Here is a 14,504-nt window from a genome sequence, read left to right as displayed (position 1 = left end):
AGAATTCCTTGCACCAGGAGAAGAGATGGGGTTGACTAGCGAGTGCCAACAGATCAGATTCCACCCCAGATTCCATGCATTCACATCTTATGAGAGAGTGGAAACCCTGTACTTGTTATTCATTGAAGAGAACTGGCTAAAAGCATCTGTGTTGTCAGCCCGGGTAGTGTTTGGTGGACATGTTTTTTTTTTTTTTGTGGCATGAGATATTCATATAGAACCAGTAGGACTGAGCCTACATTAATGGCACCAGTGAGCTTTCTACAGTCTTTGTCACTGGGGAGGCTTGAATGGCTATATTGTGTCAGACATGTTTGTGATTCTGAAGGGCAAACGGGATACCAAGGTATAAACCAGGGCCTGACCGCCCTAGTTAGGTCGACTTGGGTGATAGTGTCTGATGTTGAAACAGTATTTATGTAACACGTAATGTTGTTGTTTTTTTGCTCCACATGCACTGCAGTTTCTGTGTAGACTCTGTGTAGAACACACACACACACACACACACACACACACACACACACACACACACACACAGAGTCGGGTTTCCCCAAATTTGTTTTTATTACTTCACCACCATCATCACTTGCTCACTGTTCCTTATTCACATTCTTCCTTGCTTGGTTTGAGTCAGATCCCTACCTCTTTACTGCTTTGCTTCACTTCTTCATTTTAAACGTGTCTCTGTTTAGTAAGAGTCCATTCATACTGGAAACATGACTAGACTAAGAGTTTCCCTAATGTACAATGCTCTATTATTCTTAGCTTTTTCCCTGTCTAAGTACACTCAGACCCAATTACATGCAAAGTAGTATTCATGTATTATGTAATTCAGAAATGTCCTCATCCTGACACACCCAATTCAGCTCGTCAGTTAGTCAGAACATCTTTCATAAACTAATAGAAGAATATAAGAGTAGGTGCTGAGTCAGTACTGTCACTCTGCACTGTGTCACACTGAATGAATCATATTCCTCTCGCATTGTCAGATGAAACAGTTGTGATAACTATTGACTTTTTAATGTTTTGGTCTTCACACAGAGTTAAATCTGATCTCAGTTAAACATACTGGGAGTGTGTGAAATCATGTGAATACATGGAAGAGCACAATGCTTCTTGGAAGTGTTGGAACATGGCCAGCTGGTTCATCTGTCATCATAAAAGCAGCTCAAGGGTCTTTCTTGCACGGTTCCTACAAAAATATCTTTTTAGACACCACAATTTTATTTTACACATTTACATGTGTATGTAGGTAAATGAAATGACACTAGTTTGGTAAAAGATTACATTAAATAAATAAAATAAATAAATAAAAAGTAATAGCACATGTACTGTAAAGGACTGAAAATACAGCAAATACAGCTGTGCATCGCAATTACTCGTGCTGTGTTATTTTAAATATAAGAAGCTGAAGTATTTTGAAATGTAGACATTGGAAATTTCTAGGCATTTTTAAATAACTCTTTACTGAGAGAAACATTTACACTTTGCGCTGCAATGGGAACCTTACAAACAACATATTTATGAAATTAATGTTATGGTGTTGGGAAAAAATATGTTGAGCCTTCACAGGCAAGACAAGACTAAGTCATATTTCACTTGAATTTATGACTGAGATGACTGATTATTAAAACACTAGACTTTTATACATTAAACATTTAATTCCACAAGTGATTTTAATGCATACCTTTTTTTTTTACATAATTTTTCACATCTGACTTTTGTATGATTAATTTATTTTCTCATGGAAATGTTTAATGTTTCATTTAGTTTCACCTCTTTTTTCATAATTCTTTTATATCATCTTTTATAAATTTGTATTTTTAACCCACATGATTTGTTTTTTTTTTAAATAATTTATTCACAAGTCATTTTCACCTGATTTTTACACGATTTTTTATTTACCTAGATCTGTTGCATGTAGTTTTCCACAGGTGAATTTTGTTGCTGTTCATGAATTATTTATTTTTACATAATTTTTTTATTGTGTCCATGTGTCCAAGATTTCCTCGTTATGTGGTATTATGCACACTATCTGTAATATCTGCAGAAGGACTGATTAGATTTTGAAATGGATCCAAATCAGGTCAAGGTCATATGTGTGATTGTTTTTCTTCATGAGCGTCCTTCCTTTACTTGATTTAAATTTTTCAGCTGATTTTCTCAGATCACCCTTGTTTCTCATTTCATGTGATCACATGTTTTTTCCCCATAGGGGATATGACACTTGAAATGTGATTCACAACCCAAATTGTCATCATCTATCCACAAGGCATCTTTGATCATGTAAAGCAGTGGTCTTCACTATTTTTTTCATGTGAGCCACACTGATAAGAAAAAGTCAATAGGAGAGCCACTTTCACCGCAAAGTATGCCAAGTTATTCAGTCTTCGAGTTGCAGATGATGCATGCTCCCCCATCAGTTACCTCTTTTGTCACTGTCACATTGCTTTGTTGCTGTTCATTTTGTGCGTGGGATTGTTTGATAAGAAATCGATCCATTTTTTAGTCCGTGTGTACAGTAAACACAAGTTGTTACTGTAACTAGCATGAAACACAAACTAGCTTCTGGCAGGCCGCCAAAAACTGGCTATTGCGCAGAACGCAGTGAGTCAGTGACGAGTCAAATAATATATAAATATATATTATTATTTGTAATAGAGCACATTCGTTTTTCTATGCTTCCCTGATTGTTTTTAATGTTATTTAAATGAAAAATAAATTTTAACCACATGATCATTTACTGCCATGCGAGCCGCATATTAAAGCTTGGCGAGCCGCAGGAGGCAGGAGTATACAAAGAGATCTGTGTTTTGTTTGTTGGTACCGTCTGTTGGTTTGTTGGAAAACACAACTCAATAAAAGTTATTATTTATTATACAGTTCTTATATATCATAAATAGCATCACATGCATTGATTGGCTTTAATCCAAACCAGAGTAACTCACAAATGTGTTCTATGAAGAAAGGTGTCAAATGTACGAAGGCCCTAAAACAATATTATTGTACATATTTAAATAACCAAAAGGAAAAGACTGAGAATAAGAATCAGGAAAAGATTCTTTAGACAAAGGTTGAGAGAGGAGGAAATCTGTTTGAGAGACAGAAACTTTTAAATGGCATTCCCTACACAGATGGAGTCCTTAAACACTACAGCCAGACTCTAGATGCTCTGTTGGAATTAAATGATCGGATGAAAACAGTAAAAGCAGCCACTCCTCCAACAGACAGAGCCATTGTAAATTATGCTGTGGGCATAATGTAACTTGTAGAAGCTGTTTGGTAATTACAGCATTGAAAGCATCACAAAACAGACCCGTCTGGCTTCAAATACAAAGAAAGATTTGTTAGCTTTGTGTGTGTGTGATCCAAATCCTGTAAATTTTAACTTGAAAATTGAGAAGCCCGATACAAAAAAAAAGATAATATGTTTTTCCACATTCAACTAAAGCAGTTGTGTGGTTTAAGATTCCCAAGTAAAGCAAACTTGTCCTGCTGAAAAATAGTACAATAGCTCCCCGGTGGCTGATTTTCTAATTTGCAGCCATTTGCAGAATTCCTATGCTGCAGGAAGTCTGAGTCACCTGCACATGGCAGACATGTACCGCTTGTTACACACAGCAGGATCAGGTGGAACAGAAAGCTATGAGAGGGTAAATAGATTGTGTGGATTTCACAGAAAGCAAGCCATTTTTGACTCTTATGTAGTTTAAGCTTCTTGTTGTGGAGAAATTTGGAAGAGGTGTTTACATCCTATAGTTAATGCACTGGATGATAAGTAGTTTGGGACTGACATTTATTGATCATTCATACTTAAGTTCACTTATTTTGTATGTAACAGTGCTTCATTGTTTGCACACTGATGTTTACTTTTAGTGCCACATAGTTTATTGGGACAAAATGGCATAATAAAAACCAATAAAATGTCTTTTATTTCTCATGAGCAGTAAGTGCAGTTTAAAAACTAAATCTGACCATAAAGACATATTCATAAGTTAAGATATGAGCACCATTTTCATATCTCATGGATGGCATCTGTCAGCTTCAAGGAAACTTTTGGAAACATCAACTCGAGGCAGGGAAAGGCACAACTTGTTTGCCGGCCACATAAACCTCAACAATGTTCCGATCATCACCTACAACATAAACATGTAGACACATGGAAGACTTTAAGCAAACTGTGATATAAACTCATCAAAAAAAAAATAAATTTTATGAAAACTTTGACTCATGGTTTGGTTTTGCTTGGTCTTGCTATTGATCATGCGTACGATGCAATCTTTTTTAAAATTATACTAGGGTTTATAAATTTTCAATTAGTTATCAATCAGAAGCCAATTTAACAGTTTATTAAAAAATACATATATTACATAAATAGGTCACATATATTACATAAATAGGTCACATACAAGATTTAAAATTTCTTACCCAGATTTAGAAATTTCTCCAAAATAACCTAAAAATGAGCACAACAATAAAGGTCTCATTAGTTGCCCACAGCTGCTCCATTTATCACTAGAACAACAATATGACTATACTTCTTAAGTGTGCCTGGTTTACTCCATCTAAACTGTGAGAATCATTGTATAATGGACCACCAGAATGAAAAAAAAAACACAAAATGGTGTGACACTATATGATTGAGCAGAATTACTGCTTCCACCTTTTTTTCTGCTAACATCATATCCTAAAGCCACCATCTACTAAATGCTGTAAATGTTGTTTGGTTTAACACAAAGTTGTATAGTATTCTTAGTTAGTATACAAAAGAAACACACTTATCTGGTTCTAACATTTTGAAAGCAAAATACTTTCTTCACAAATTAGTCAGCCATGCCACTATTTATACACCATATTTGTTAATAAAGAAAACTGGCTACTGTTTATGTCAGAAAAGGTCAAACCTCGGGGTCATCTCCAGGAAACAAATCGATTGGGCTTCCAGGAACACATATGTTCACACGCAGGGCATCAAAGTCCTTTCCAACGTCAAAGTTTCCAGTACAGTCGTCCAACGAGAGCACTGTAAAAATACAATTTGAATTGGAAAATCATTTGTGTAAAATATTGCACTTATGACTTAGTATAACATCTAACATTTGTGACAGATTTAGTAAATTCCAGTTTTTAATTTTAAATGAAATAAACAGCAGACAAAACTGGTTATGTTTTATTTGAATATTAGTTGAATTTGCAAAATCACAATTTCCTTGGGAAAGGTGGAAAAAATGTAACAGATGGTTAAATTAATGAGATCCTTTATGTAATTCCTATGAGATCCTCACTATAGAGTTCAGTTTATTTAAGAGATTTTGTGTACCTTCACTGCCTCCCAGTGTAGCCAAACGGAAGGCTTCCTTGTAGCTGAGGGGCTTAAGCTGATCATCCTGAAGGCACAAAGCTTTAGATGTGTCTACAGCTCTGCGAATTGTGTCCAACATGGATGAGGAGTAACCACCTGCGACATCTGCACAAAACGTCAGAATATGCCATTAAAATGTCCAGGTCTAGACTTAGTAAATCTGCCAGCTATGATCTTTTGACTTCAGTCCCACTTGACCACCCGGTTGTGTAAAGAAACCTCTTCAGGAGTCGAGTACCTTTTGTCCTGATGGTCACAGCTTTGTGACAGGAAATTCACTCTCACTCACTCATTTTCTACCGCTTATCCGAACTATCTCGGGTCACGGGGAGCCTGTGCCTATCTCAGGCGTCATTGGGCATCAAGGCAGGATACACCCTGGACAGAGTGCCAACCCATCGCAGGGCACATACACACTCTCATTCACTCACGCAATGACACACTACGGACAATTTTCCAGAGATGCCAATCAACCTACCATGCATGTCTTTGGACCGGGGGAGGAAACCGGAGTACCCGGAGGAAACCCCCGAGGCACGGGGAGAACATGCAAACTCCTCACACACAAGGCAGAGGCGGGAATCGAACCCCCAACCCTGGAGGTGTGAGGCGAACGTGCTAACCACTAAGCCACCGTGCCCCCCACAGGAAATTGTATTTTATATTAATTTTACTTTAACTATGTCTACAGCTACACATAAGTTTAACTTATACTTGAAATTCTTAAATCATTTCAGATTTTAACTGTAATAAGTCAATGGATAGCAAAATTCCCGGCACTCACCTGTGCCCAAGCCTAATTTGACATTGTGCTTTAGGATATTCCTTACATTAAGCATGCCACTGATCAATCTGAAAAGAGAGAGGGAATAAATGAATGAATGAATGAATGAATGAATGATCACAGTTAATTGCAGATATTCTAAGAATATCAAAGAAATTTGAATAACTTTTCTCCTTTGAATTTTTGTCACAATGCAATGTACTATTTTTATTACTTTTAACTTTCAAATAACTTTAATATGCAGCTAATATGTTTGCTATTACAGTTAAAGACGTTCAAACTCAGTGTTTCACAGCTTCATTTCATATTACCATACATTTTTTTGCATGTCAATTAAGCCATCTGCTTAGTTGACATCAGATACAGCTTTAATTCGTTATATCAGTATTGCAGTGGGTCAAATATTTACATACACCAAGTTGACACCAAGTTGACTGTCTTTTTAAACAGTCTGGAGAAAGAAAAACAGAAAATGATATAATGATTTCTAGAAGCTTCTCAAACCACACAGACTGTGCAAAGGAGGCAAAAATTAAATTTCAGTAATAAACAAACTTTGCTCCAGAATATCTTCAAGGAGCTGATGAAGGTGGAGGTACCAGGAAACAAATATGTACATCCACCTTTAAGAGAATCTTAGATCATGCAGGCTATGATTTGTACTCTATCCCAGACTTCTACCACTCTCGAGAGTCATCTCCAGGACTGCTGTAACTAAGTGAATGCTACATTGCCTCTGCGTGGCTCCTGCTACTACCTCAGCCCTTTCTCGTGAACCTAATCTGCCTCATCCCGAGCACTTTGCTGGTGTAGCAGGACTCTGATGTCCAGGATTTTGTGTCTGCCTGTCTGGTCAGCAGAAGACACCCATGACCCCTCCAGCTGGATTTTTACAACCGCTCTCTGTACCCAGGAAACTGTGGTCTCACATATCCATGGACTTTGCTATGGGTCTATCCCTGTCAGCTGGACACACCACCATCCTCTCAATCTTCGCCTGCATAGCCTCCCACACAACATTGTCTCTGACCGAGGCCCCCAGTTTAGCTCTAACTTTTGTAGAGAGATTTGCCAGCTCCTGGTGATCACCATCAGCTTGTCACTAGGGCTCAACCCACAGTCTAATGAACAAACCAAGCGGCAGAATTAGGAACTTGAGATGGTTTCTTGTGTGCTGAGGAACCCGTGTCCTGGTCCTCCAATGAGGTGTGGGTTGAATATGCCCGCAACTCCATCATCTGCTACGGGTCTCTCACCCTTTCAGGCTGCCTATGGTTACTGGCCACCACTGTGTGACATTTCTGCCTGGTTTGACCCTGCCTGTCTTTTTAGTTGCCATTCCTGCCTGCCCAGTAATGTTCTGTTTTTTGGTTTTTAATTTTTGGACTGGGAGGGCACGGTGGCTTAGTGTTTAGCACTTTGCCTCACACCTCCAGGGTTGGGGGTTCGATTCCCGCCTCTGCCTTGTGTGTGTGGAGTTTGCATGTTCTCCCCGTGCCTCGGGGGTTTCCTCCGGGTACTCCGGTTTCCTCCCCCAGTCCAAAGACATGCATGGTAGGTTGATTGGCATCTCGGGAAAAATTGTCCGTAGTGTGTGAGTGCGTGAGTGAATGTGAGTGTTTGTGTGTGCCCTGTGATGGGTTGGCACTCCGTCCAGGGTGTATCCTGCCTTGATGCCCAATGATGCCTGAGATAGGCACAGGCTCCCCGTGACCCGAGAATAGTTCGGATAAGCGGTAGAAAATGAATGAATGAATTTTTGTACTGTTTTCTATGCTGCTTTCTGCCTGCACTACATTGCCCTGTTTATCCAACTGTGCCTCCCCTGTTTTAAGCCAGCTCGCCTGCTATTCTTGATAGATCGCCTTGAAAACTGCCATGCAAGGAAAAAGTCCATATTCCAAGACAAGCATAAACAGACCAGAGGTTTGCATGTGATCACCAGGACAAAAAGCCTTACCTCATCATACCTCAAAATCCTTAACCGATTTAACACTTGAAATGTCTGGCACCACGCAAACTGTGGAGTAAAAAAACTGACTTTGAATGTCTTTAGACGTTATCACTTACGAGATGTTACTGCTGGGGCAGTGAGAGACTGCTGCTCCTTTTTCATGGAATATCTTGAGCTCTTCATCAGTCAGGTAGCAACCATGAGCCATCACCGTCTGTCAATTATAACATGTCCGTGAAATGTTAAATTCATGTCTTAAAGCTTCCCAATACATAACATTACAGCAGTCATTTTAGTTATAGTTGCACAAAACTGAGGATAAACTGTGTAAAGGGTTTCAGGTGCATCAACCTTTTAATTTATCAAGCACTGTGTAACACTACTGTAGGTAGCTGTACAAACAACATAACAGGATATCAGGTTTCTATACACCTTCCAATAACATGCTGATAGGTAGACTGGTGAGACTACATTTCCCTGTTCTGGAGTGTACCCATCTCATGCCCAGGCTTCAGAACCACCACCACCAACCTGATCAGGATGAAGTGGTTACTGAAAATTAATGAATGAACTCCGAAAATCTTTGGACGTTTTTTAAATTTGAAAAAAATGAAAACTAAAAGAGATTCAAATCACATACGCCAATATTTTATTCACATTAAAACACAGATAACATAACAAATGTTAAAACAGAGAAATTTTACACTTTTATCCACTAAATGAGGATGATCATTACAAATTTGATGCCTGCTACATATTGTCACAGGGCAATAAATGGTGGAAAAACATTTGGCACATCATTGAGCAAAAAATATATCAAAGATGACCACAGAATCTTCAGCAGATGGAAACCTATATCATTCCACAAACAAAGCTGACAAATGCCTTGGGAAGTGTGTTGAGATAAAGCTCACACCCAACTTAAATACTGTATGCAGCTTTGACAGGTAGTGACTTGTCAGCACGTTTTACAATGTCCTTAATATCACATGAGCATCAGGGGTTCATTTTGGTAGGAGTTGAACATCTGAAATCTTTACATATCTTTATGGATAATACTTATACACCATAAAGGATGTTCAACTTTGTGGCATCTCACCTTGTCTGTGAGCAGGCCGTGCTTCACATAGACGTCTGTGTAGGATGTACAGTCTGGAAAGAGCTCTTTTACAAACTGCACTTCCTGTTTGTTTTCACTGATGTGGCTCTGAAAAGGCAGCAGTGCAAAATTACATAATAATCATAGTTAAAATTCAGATTCGAATAGCATATAAGGTAAATTAGGAGCAAATGGACTTTCAGAAACAGCTAATCTTCTGGGGTTTTCAAATACAACAGTCTCTAGAATTCATACAAATGGTGAGGAAAAGCAAAAACATTCACTGAATAGTTCTGTGCACAGAAATCAAGGACAATAATTTATCCTTTCTTTCTTTTGCATTGGATGTATTTTGTGCCCTGTCAAACTGGGATTAGTCTCTAGTCTTTCAGGTTATGAAGATTTACAGATTCACATGTTTTGTTTCACTGTACTTTGAGCTCTTTGAATCTTTTGGAATCTTTTGGAATCTTGGATAAGTATGTCACAAATAAATGTTCCCCTGCAGGTTTTACTAACCCTGAATGTTAAAACATTTTGTTCTGGCTAAGTATTCCTTTCATAATGACATAATGACTGGGTGTTTGCGAATGTCTTGGTCATGTCCGCATGTTAATAGACTACTATGGTGTGTAAGCCATTTGCAGTAAATAATAAAATAGCAGCACAATGAATCAACTGAACAAGTGAATGACTTGACAAACTGGTATTCATCAAAACATTGGCTCTACTGTATCCTTGGTCACCTGAAGAAGACAGAAAACGTGTGCATGACTTGATCTCTGAAGAGCCCTATATATAGCCTGAGAGCCAACTCCATCTGCCAATCTGGTACTTGGTCTACATAGAAACCCCCACTGCCAAAAAGAGCCATAGACCTCATCCATGAGGGACCAAAAGCATTGCTGTGACTACTATGTGTGACCAGGTACTAACAACTCCAGTTCCAATGTGCCCCCAACTTGGAGTTCATAGTCTTAAATTTCAACCCTGCTGATTTGTTCTAAGAAGAAGTTTGTTTCCTCTTGCACAAAAATACTTAAAATAGATACCCAACTGTTTATAACAAACTGTTCTTTTCTTTCTACTTCCATATAATTGAGGGAGATAAAATTCACACCTTCCCATATGTTCAATAAGATGGATAGTCATTCTGTCAAAAGTTTACTTTTGTGGGTTTTGCCAGTGGTCTCCCAGGACAAACACAGCCTCCTTACGACACAAGTTGAATTGCTTGGGCAGTTACAATGGTACAAGCACTATTTTTTTCAGTCCTAAAAGCATAGTAATGATCAAGTCAGCATAGACATAGTGGAATGCACTAAAATCTCCAGAATGTACTGCAGTTATACAATACAGTTTCTCTGAGATGGTCATGTTATCATGAAAGCTGAAGCAAGGGCTAAACATTATTTAGAGAGGGTGTTATTTTATGTAACCTTGATAACTGTTAATTATATAACAGTTTTTTGTGCAGTTAGGTCCTGTGAATTTGCAATACCATGTATAGATGCCCTGGACACATCATGCTAAATCCAAACCAAAGTGTTGAGTGTGTGTGTATGTCTGTATGTGTGATTTTAAGAGACTTACCTGAACATGGAGATTATATTCTTTGGCAATCTTTCCCAGGTTGCTGAGCAGGGAGGAGGAACACGATATGGCAAAGCGTGGCGTCACCACAGGCTTTACGAGAGCATACTGACATACATAAACACAAACACAATAAGTATGCATTGATAGATAGTATGCCTGGATAGTTACTACACTGAAATTGCTCAGCAGCAGTAGCATTTTTAACGGCACAGTCCAGCACTGTTCTCTTGGCACTCACCAACTTGCCAAGGATGACTCATTACTCATATCACACTCTCACATTCCTCTGAAGGTTTTGGACCATGGACATTTCAAATGTGTGTCTGTCTTTGTAACGTCAAAACATTTTCCAATCCTATCTACTGTATATATCATAGATCTAAATGCAAATCAGTGTTCTTACTGAATTTGTTCCTGAAGCTCCTGCAACAACGGAAGCTTTCAAAGACAATTTCTACAATCAGCGGAAAATATGATAGGTGGAGTCTATGATAGCTTTGGAGTTTTGGAGAAGGGAGTGGGTAGTAAACATGTTCCACTGTCTTTTTATGGCAGAAACTGTTCTGCTAGCTAAATAATGTTGTCACTGGCAGTATGACTAAAAAACCCTAAAGCTATGTAATGGAGTGCAATGTGAATCCACACAGATTCCCAACATCCTGTTATGGAGATTAGATATTATGTAACATTACATGTATATAACATACATATCATGTGACATAAGATCAGGGGAAGTGCAGGGTACATAAATAGAATTTAATCATTTACTGATTTGGCTGTGGAGGCACTAAAAACTGTAGTTTCTGATTGGTTAGGGTTAGGGTTAATCATTAAGAAGTAGGTTGCAGGACGACGACAGCTAATTACTGTAGCTGCTGCAGGTTTCTTGCTAGGTATGTCATTCTTATGGCTCTATTATTATTTATTGCTTTGTAAGTGTAACTCAGCACTTTACCTTTTTCTTGAGTAGTTCATGGATAAAACTGTTAAAGAAAAAAGTGCACGTTTGAAAGAAAGCAATTAATGAGCACCTGCTAGTCACGTTATAGCCATTATAAGTCATTATCTGAACCTGTCTCCAAAGATAACAAATAAATACGTCTACAATCACAAATATCCTCATAGGTTTAACCTCCACATTCAGATTAAATGAGCATTCCCGCTCACCTGAGAGCATTTGCTGTGTATATTTATCAAGAGATAAGGTTTAAAAAATGGTCTAAACAGTATGGTATCCTAAACATTTCTATCCTCATCTTCTGATAACTTACCGATCCGTCTCTTCTTTGCATCCCTCTGTAAGCTCTTTATAGTCTGGTACCATGGTATTGCGGTCCATGCACACCTTCCCTATGAGGGCCCTCTGCCCAAAGTCATCTGCAGGACAAGTGAAAAAGCCCATTCAAACAAATATCACCAGATCATCTGTAAGATCCAAAATGATTTTGGATACATTGGCATTAATGATTTGAAGTAATGGGAACATTCAGCTTCGTGCTCATTAATTACCGGTTAGAAAACCGGTAATTAATGAGCACGAAGCTGAATGTGTCATCTCCAGTGTCACCCTTTGTAACAATCAAACTCAAAATTTCACTTCTACAGTCCAGTGACTTTCTTTTTTATACCACTTGCTCAGGAGTGGATCTGCCAATTTTATGGTGCATCGACACATAGTATTCTTGTGCCACACGGAGCCCTCCTAGATACTGTGATGGAAAAGCAGGAGGCTTTCAGGAGTCAGGCAGCACACTAGAGAGTTTTAATTATGTTTCATAGCATTTAAAGAAACTGTTGTGGAAAACAGAACCAAGTCTTTGAATTAAACAGGGGCTTATTAATTGAGTAACGGATCTAAATATTTGTATTAAATGTCTGTGTTTAAATAGAAAGCTATTTAAACTTGACAGTGCATTGTAAAATCAATTATTTTTCTGCAAAAAGAAAAATCTGTGTTTGTTTCCTTCATGGCATCCACAAAAGTGCAAGTCACGCACTCGGTGATGTATTGCACAACGATCCAATCAAACAAGATTGCATACTCTTACTTAACAGGCAAAATCCAAAGGTTATTGTGTGTGTGTATGTGTGTTTGTGTGTGTACTGGAGCTACCTGCAATTTGCCCAAGCAGCAGTGAGGCGTCTGTATGTATAGTAGCAAAATAGCATGCAGTCGTGGTGCCATTGCATAATGTTCGTTTCTGCAACCAAAGAAAAAACAAAAAAACACGGCTGGTCGCAGGAATTCTTAATTTGCCTTTCATGAGCTCAACACACACAAGTAATACACCTATTTACAGATAAACAGTCACTAATCATGCAAGATAGGGTAACATTTAATAAACATACAGCTACATTAGTTAAATATAAGAAATCTCGGATTTTGCTTGATATCAGATAGATTGGACTTTTGTCAGTAATGGACTATGAGGAATATAATCAATGACTTAAAATGAAATCTTTATAACAGTAGCTCTGACAGTTCACATCCGATCCACATCAACAGATTTAATTGTTTTATCGGTCAGAGGGGCATGAAGGCTTAGCATTATTGCCTTACTACACCAGGGTTGGGTGTTTGTTCCTGCCTCCACTCTGTGTGTGTGGAGTATATGAGTTCACCCCGAGTTACAGGTGTTTCCTCCGGCTACTTTAGTCCAAAGGCTGATTGACGTGTCTAAATACTCTATAGTTTGTCAATTTGTGTATGTGTGCAATTGCACTCTATGATGAATTGCAGCCCTTTTCAGGGTGTCCTTGTGCCCTGAAACTCCTGGGATAAGCTTCAAGTTCCCGATGGATATATGCATGGATGTTGATATGGTCAAGTTTCATGTTGGAAGATCTCCAGTGTCACCCTTTGTAACAATCAAACTCAAAATTTTCTAAGAAAGCTTTTTTTGGTTTCTCAGTAACAGGACGAGCTGCACTGTAAGACTATAGCACTTTATATGTGGTATAATGTTAATGATAACAGAAACTTGGTTCATGGCCTTTTTCCACAACATTAAATGTAACTATAAATGAATAACCTATGTGGTGGGTAGTATGTTAATAAACATGATATTGTTTGCAAATTGCTGAGGTATTGCAGTTATAAGAAAACATTCAGGCTGTTACGACTCACTACAACTTTGGTATAGACATCCTTGGCGAAGTCCAGGTCCTCGTAGAGCGACTCCACAGGGAATGTGTATATTTTGAGCCAATCTAAGAGCGGCAAGTCCAGGTGTGTCCCAGAGTAAGTGTACTGTGAGGCATGAATGTGTGTGTCCACCATTCCCGGTATGAAAAACTCACTGCAGAGGGGCATGAACATCATTGATCACACATTATCAAGGTCAGTAACAAGGTCACATACACCATCCATTTGCCAATCTATCCATTTGTCATTCTGTACATGTCAAAGAGCAGTTATCAAACACAAATGACTTTTTTTGTGGTTCTGATTATTCAGACTAATTCAAAACAATACAAAACTTAAGAGGGTTCATTAATAACCAACTGAAATTTACTTAAAAACTTCAAAAGGATTTTAGGAATTTACTCACTGAGGCCCGAGCTGTTCAATATCTGACATTTCAAAGCCCCACTGGTGCGACAGACTTTCCACATTTTGACCTTCCTCAAAAAAGGCAATCTGGGAGCAAACAACATTTGACAATTTAAAAATAAATAAAAAAAAAACATACAGCATAAACACACAATA

At 38.3% G+C, this 14,504-nt stretch overlaps 1 protein-coding gene across 1 annotated transcript in view; it reads right to left on the bottom strand.

Moving 5' to 3' along the window:
• Positions 1-3,779: 3,779 nt before the first annotated feature.
• Positions 3,780-14,504, bottom strand: part of gda (guanine deaminase) — a 12,690-nt gene continuing 1,965 nt past the window's right edge. The window contains exons 2-14 of the mRNA XM_060883827.1: positions 14,347-14,435; positions 13,923-14,094; positions 12,909-12,996; positions 12,067-12,172; positions 11,751-11,778; positions 10,793-10,900; positions 9,200-9,307; positions 8,217-8,314; positions 6,147-6,214; positions 5,321-5,467; positions 4,905-5,023; positions 4,429-4,456; positions 3,780-4,136 (exon numbers count right to left, since the gene is read on the bottom strand). Of these exons, the coding sequence (XP_060739810.1) occupies positions 4,066-4,136; positions 4,429-4,456; positions 4,905-5,023; positions 5,321-5,467; positions 6,147-6,214; positions 8,217-8,314; positions 9,200-9,307; positions 10,793-10,900; positions 11,751-11,778; positions 12,067-12,172; positions 12,909-12,996; positions 13,923-14,094; positions 14,347-14,435 (1,230 nt within the window). The 3' untranslated portion in view covers positions 3,780-4,065. The remainder of the gene's footprint in view (positions 4,137-4,428; positions 4,457-4,904; positions 5,024-5,320; positions 5,468-6,146; positions 6,215-8,216; positions 8,315-9,199; positions 9,308-10,792; positions 10,901-11,750; positions 11,779-12,066; positions 12,173-12,908; positions 12,997-13,922; positions 14,095-14,346; positions 14,436-14,504) is intronic.

Source organism: Tachysurus vachellii, chromosome 12 (genome assembly GCF_030014155.1).
Source record: "Tachysurus vachellii isolate PV-2020 chromosome 12, HZAU_Pvac_v1, whole genome shotgun sequence".
Lineage (NCBI taxonomy): Eukaryota > Metazoa > Chordata > Actinopteri > Siluriformes > Bagridae > Tachysurus > Tachysurus vachellii.
This window is presented reverse-complemented; position numbering and strand designations above follow the sequence as displayed.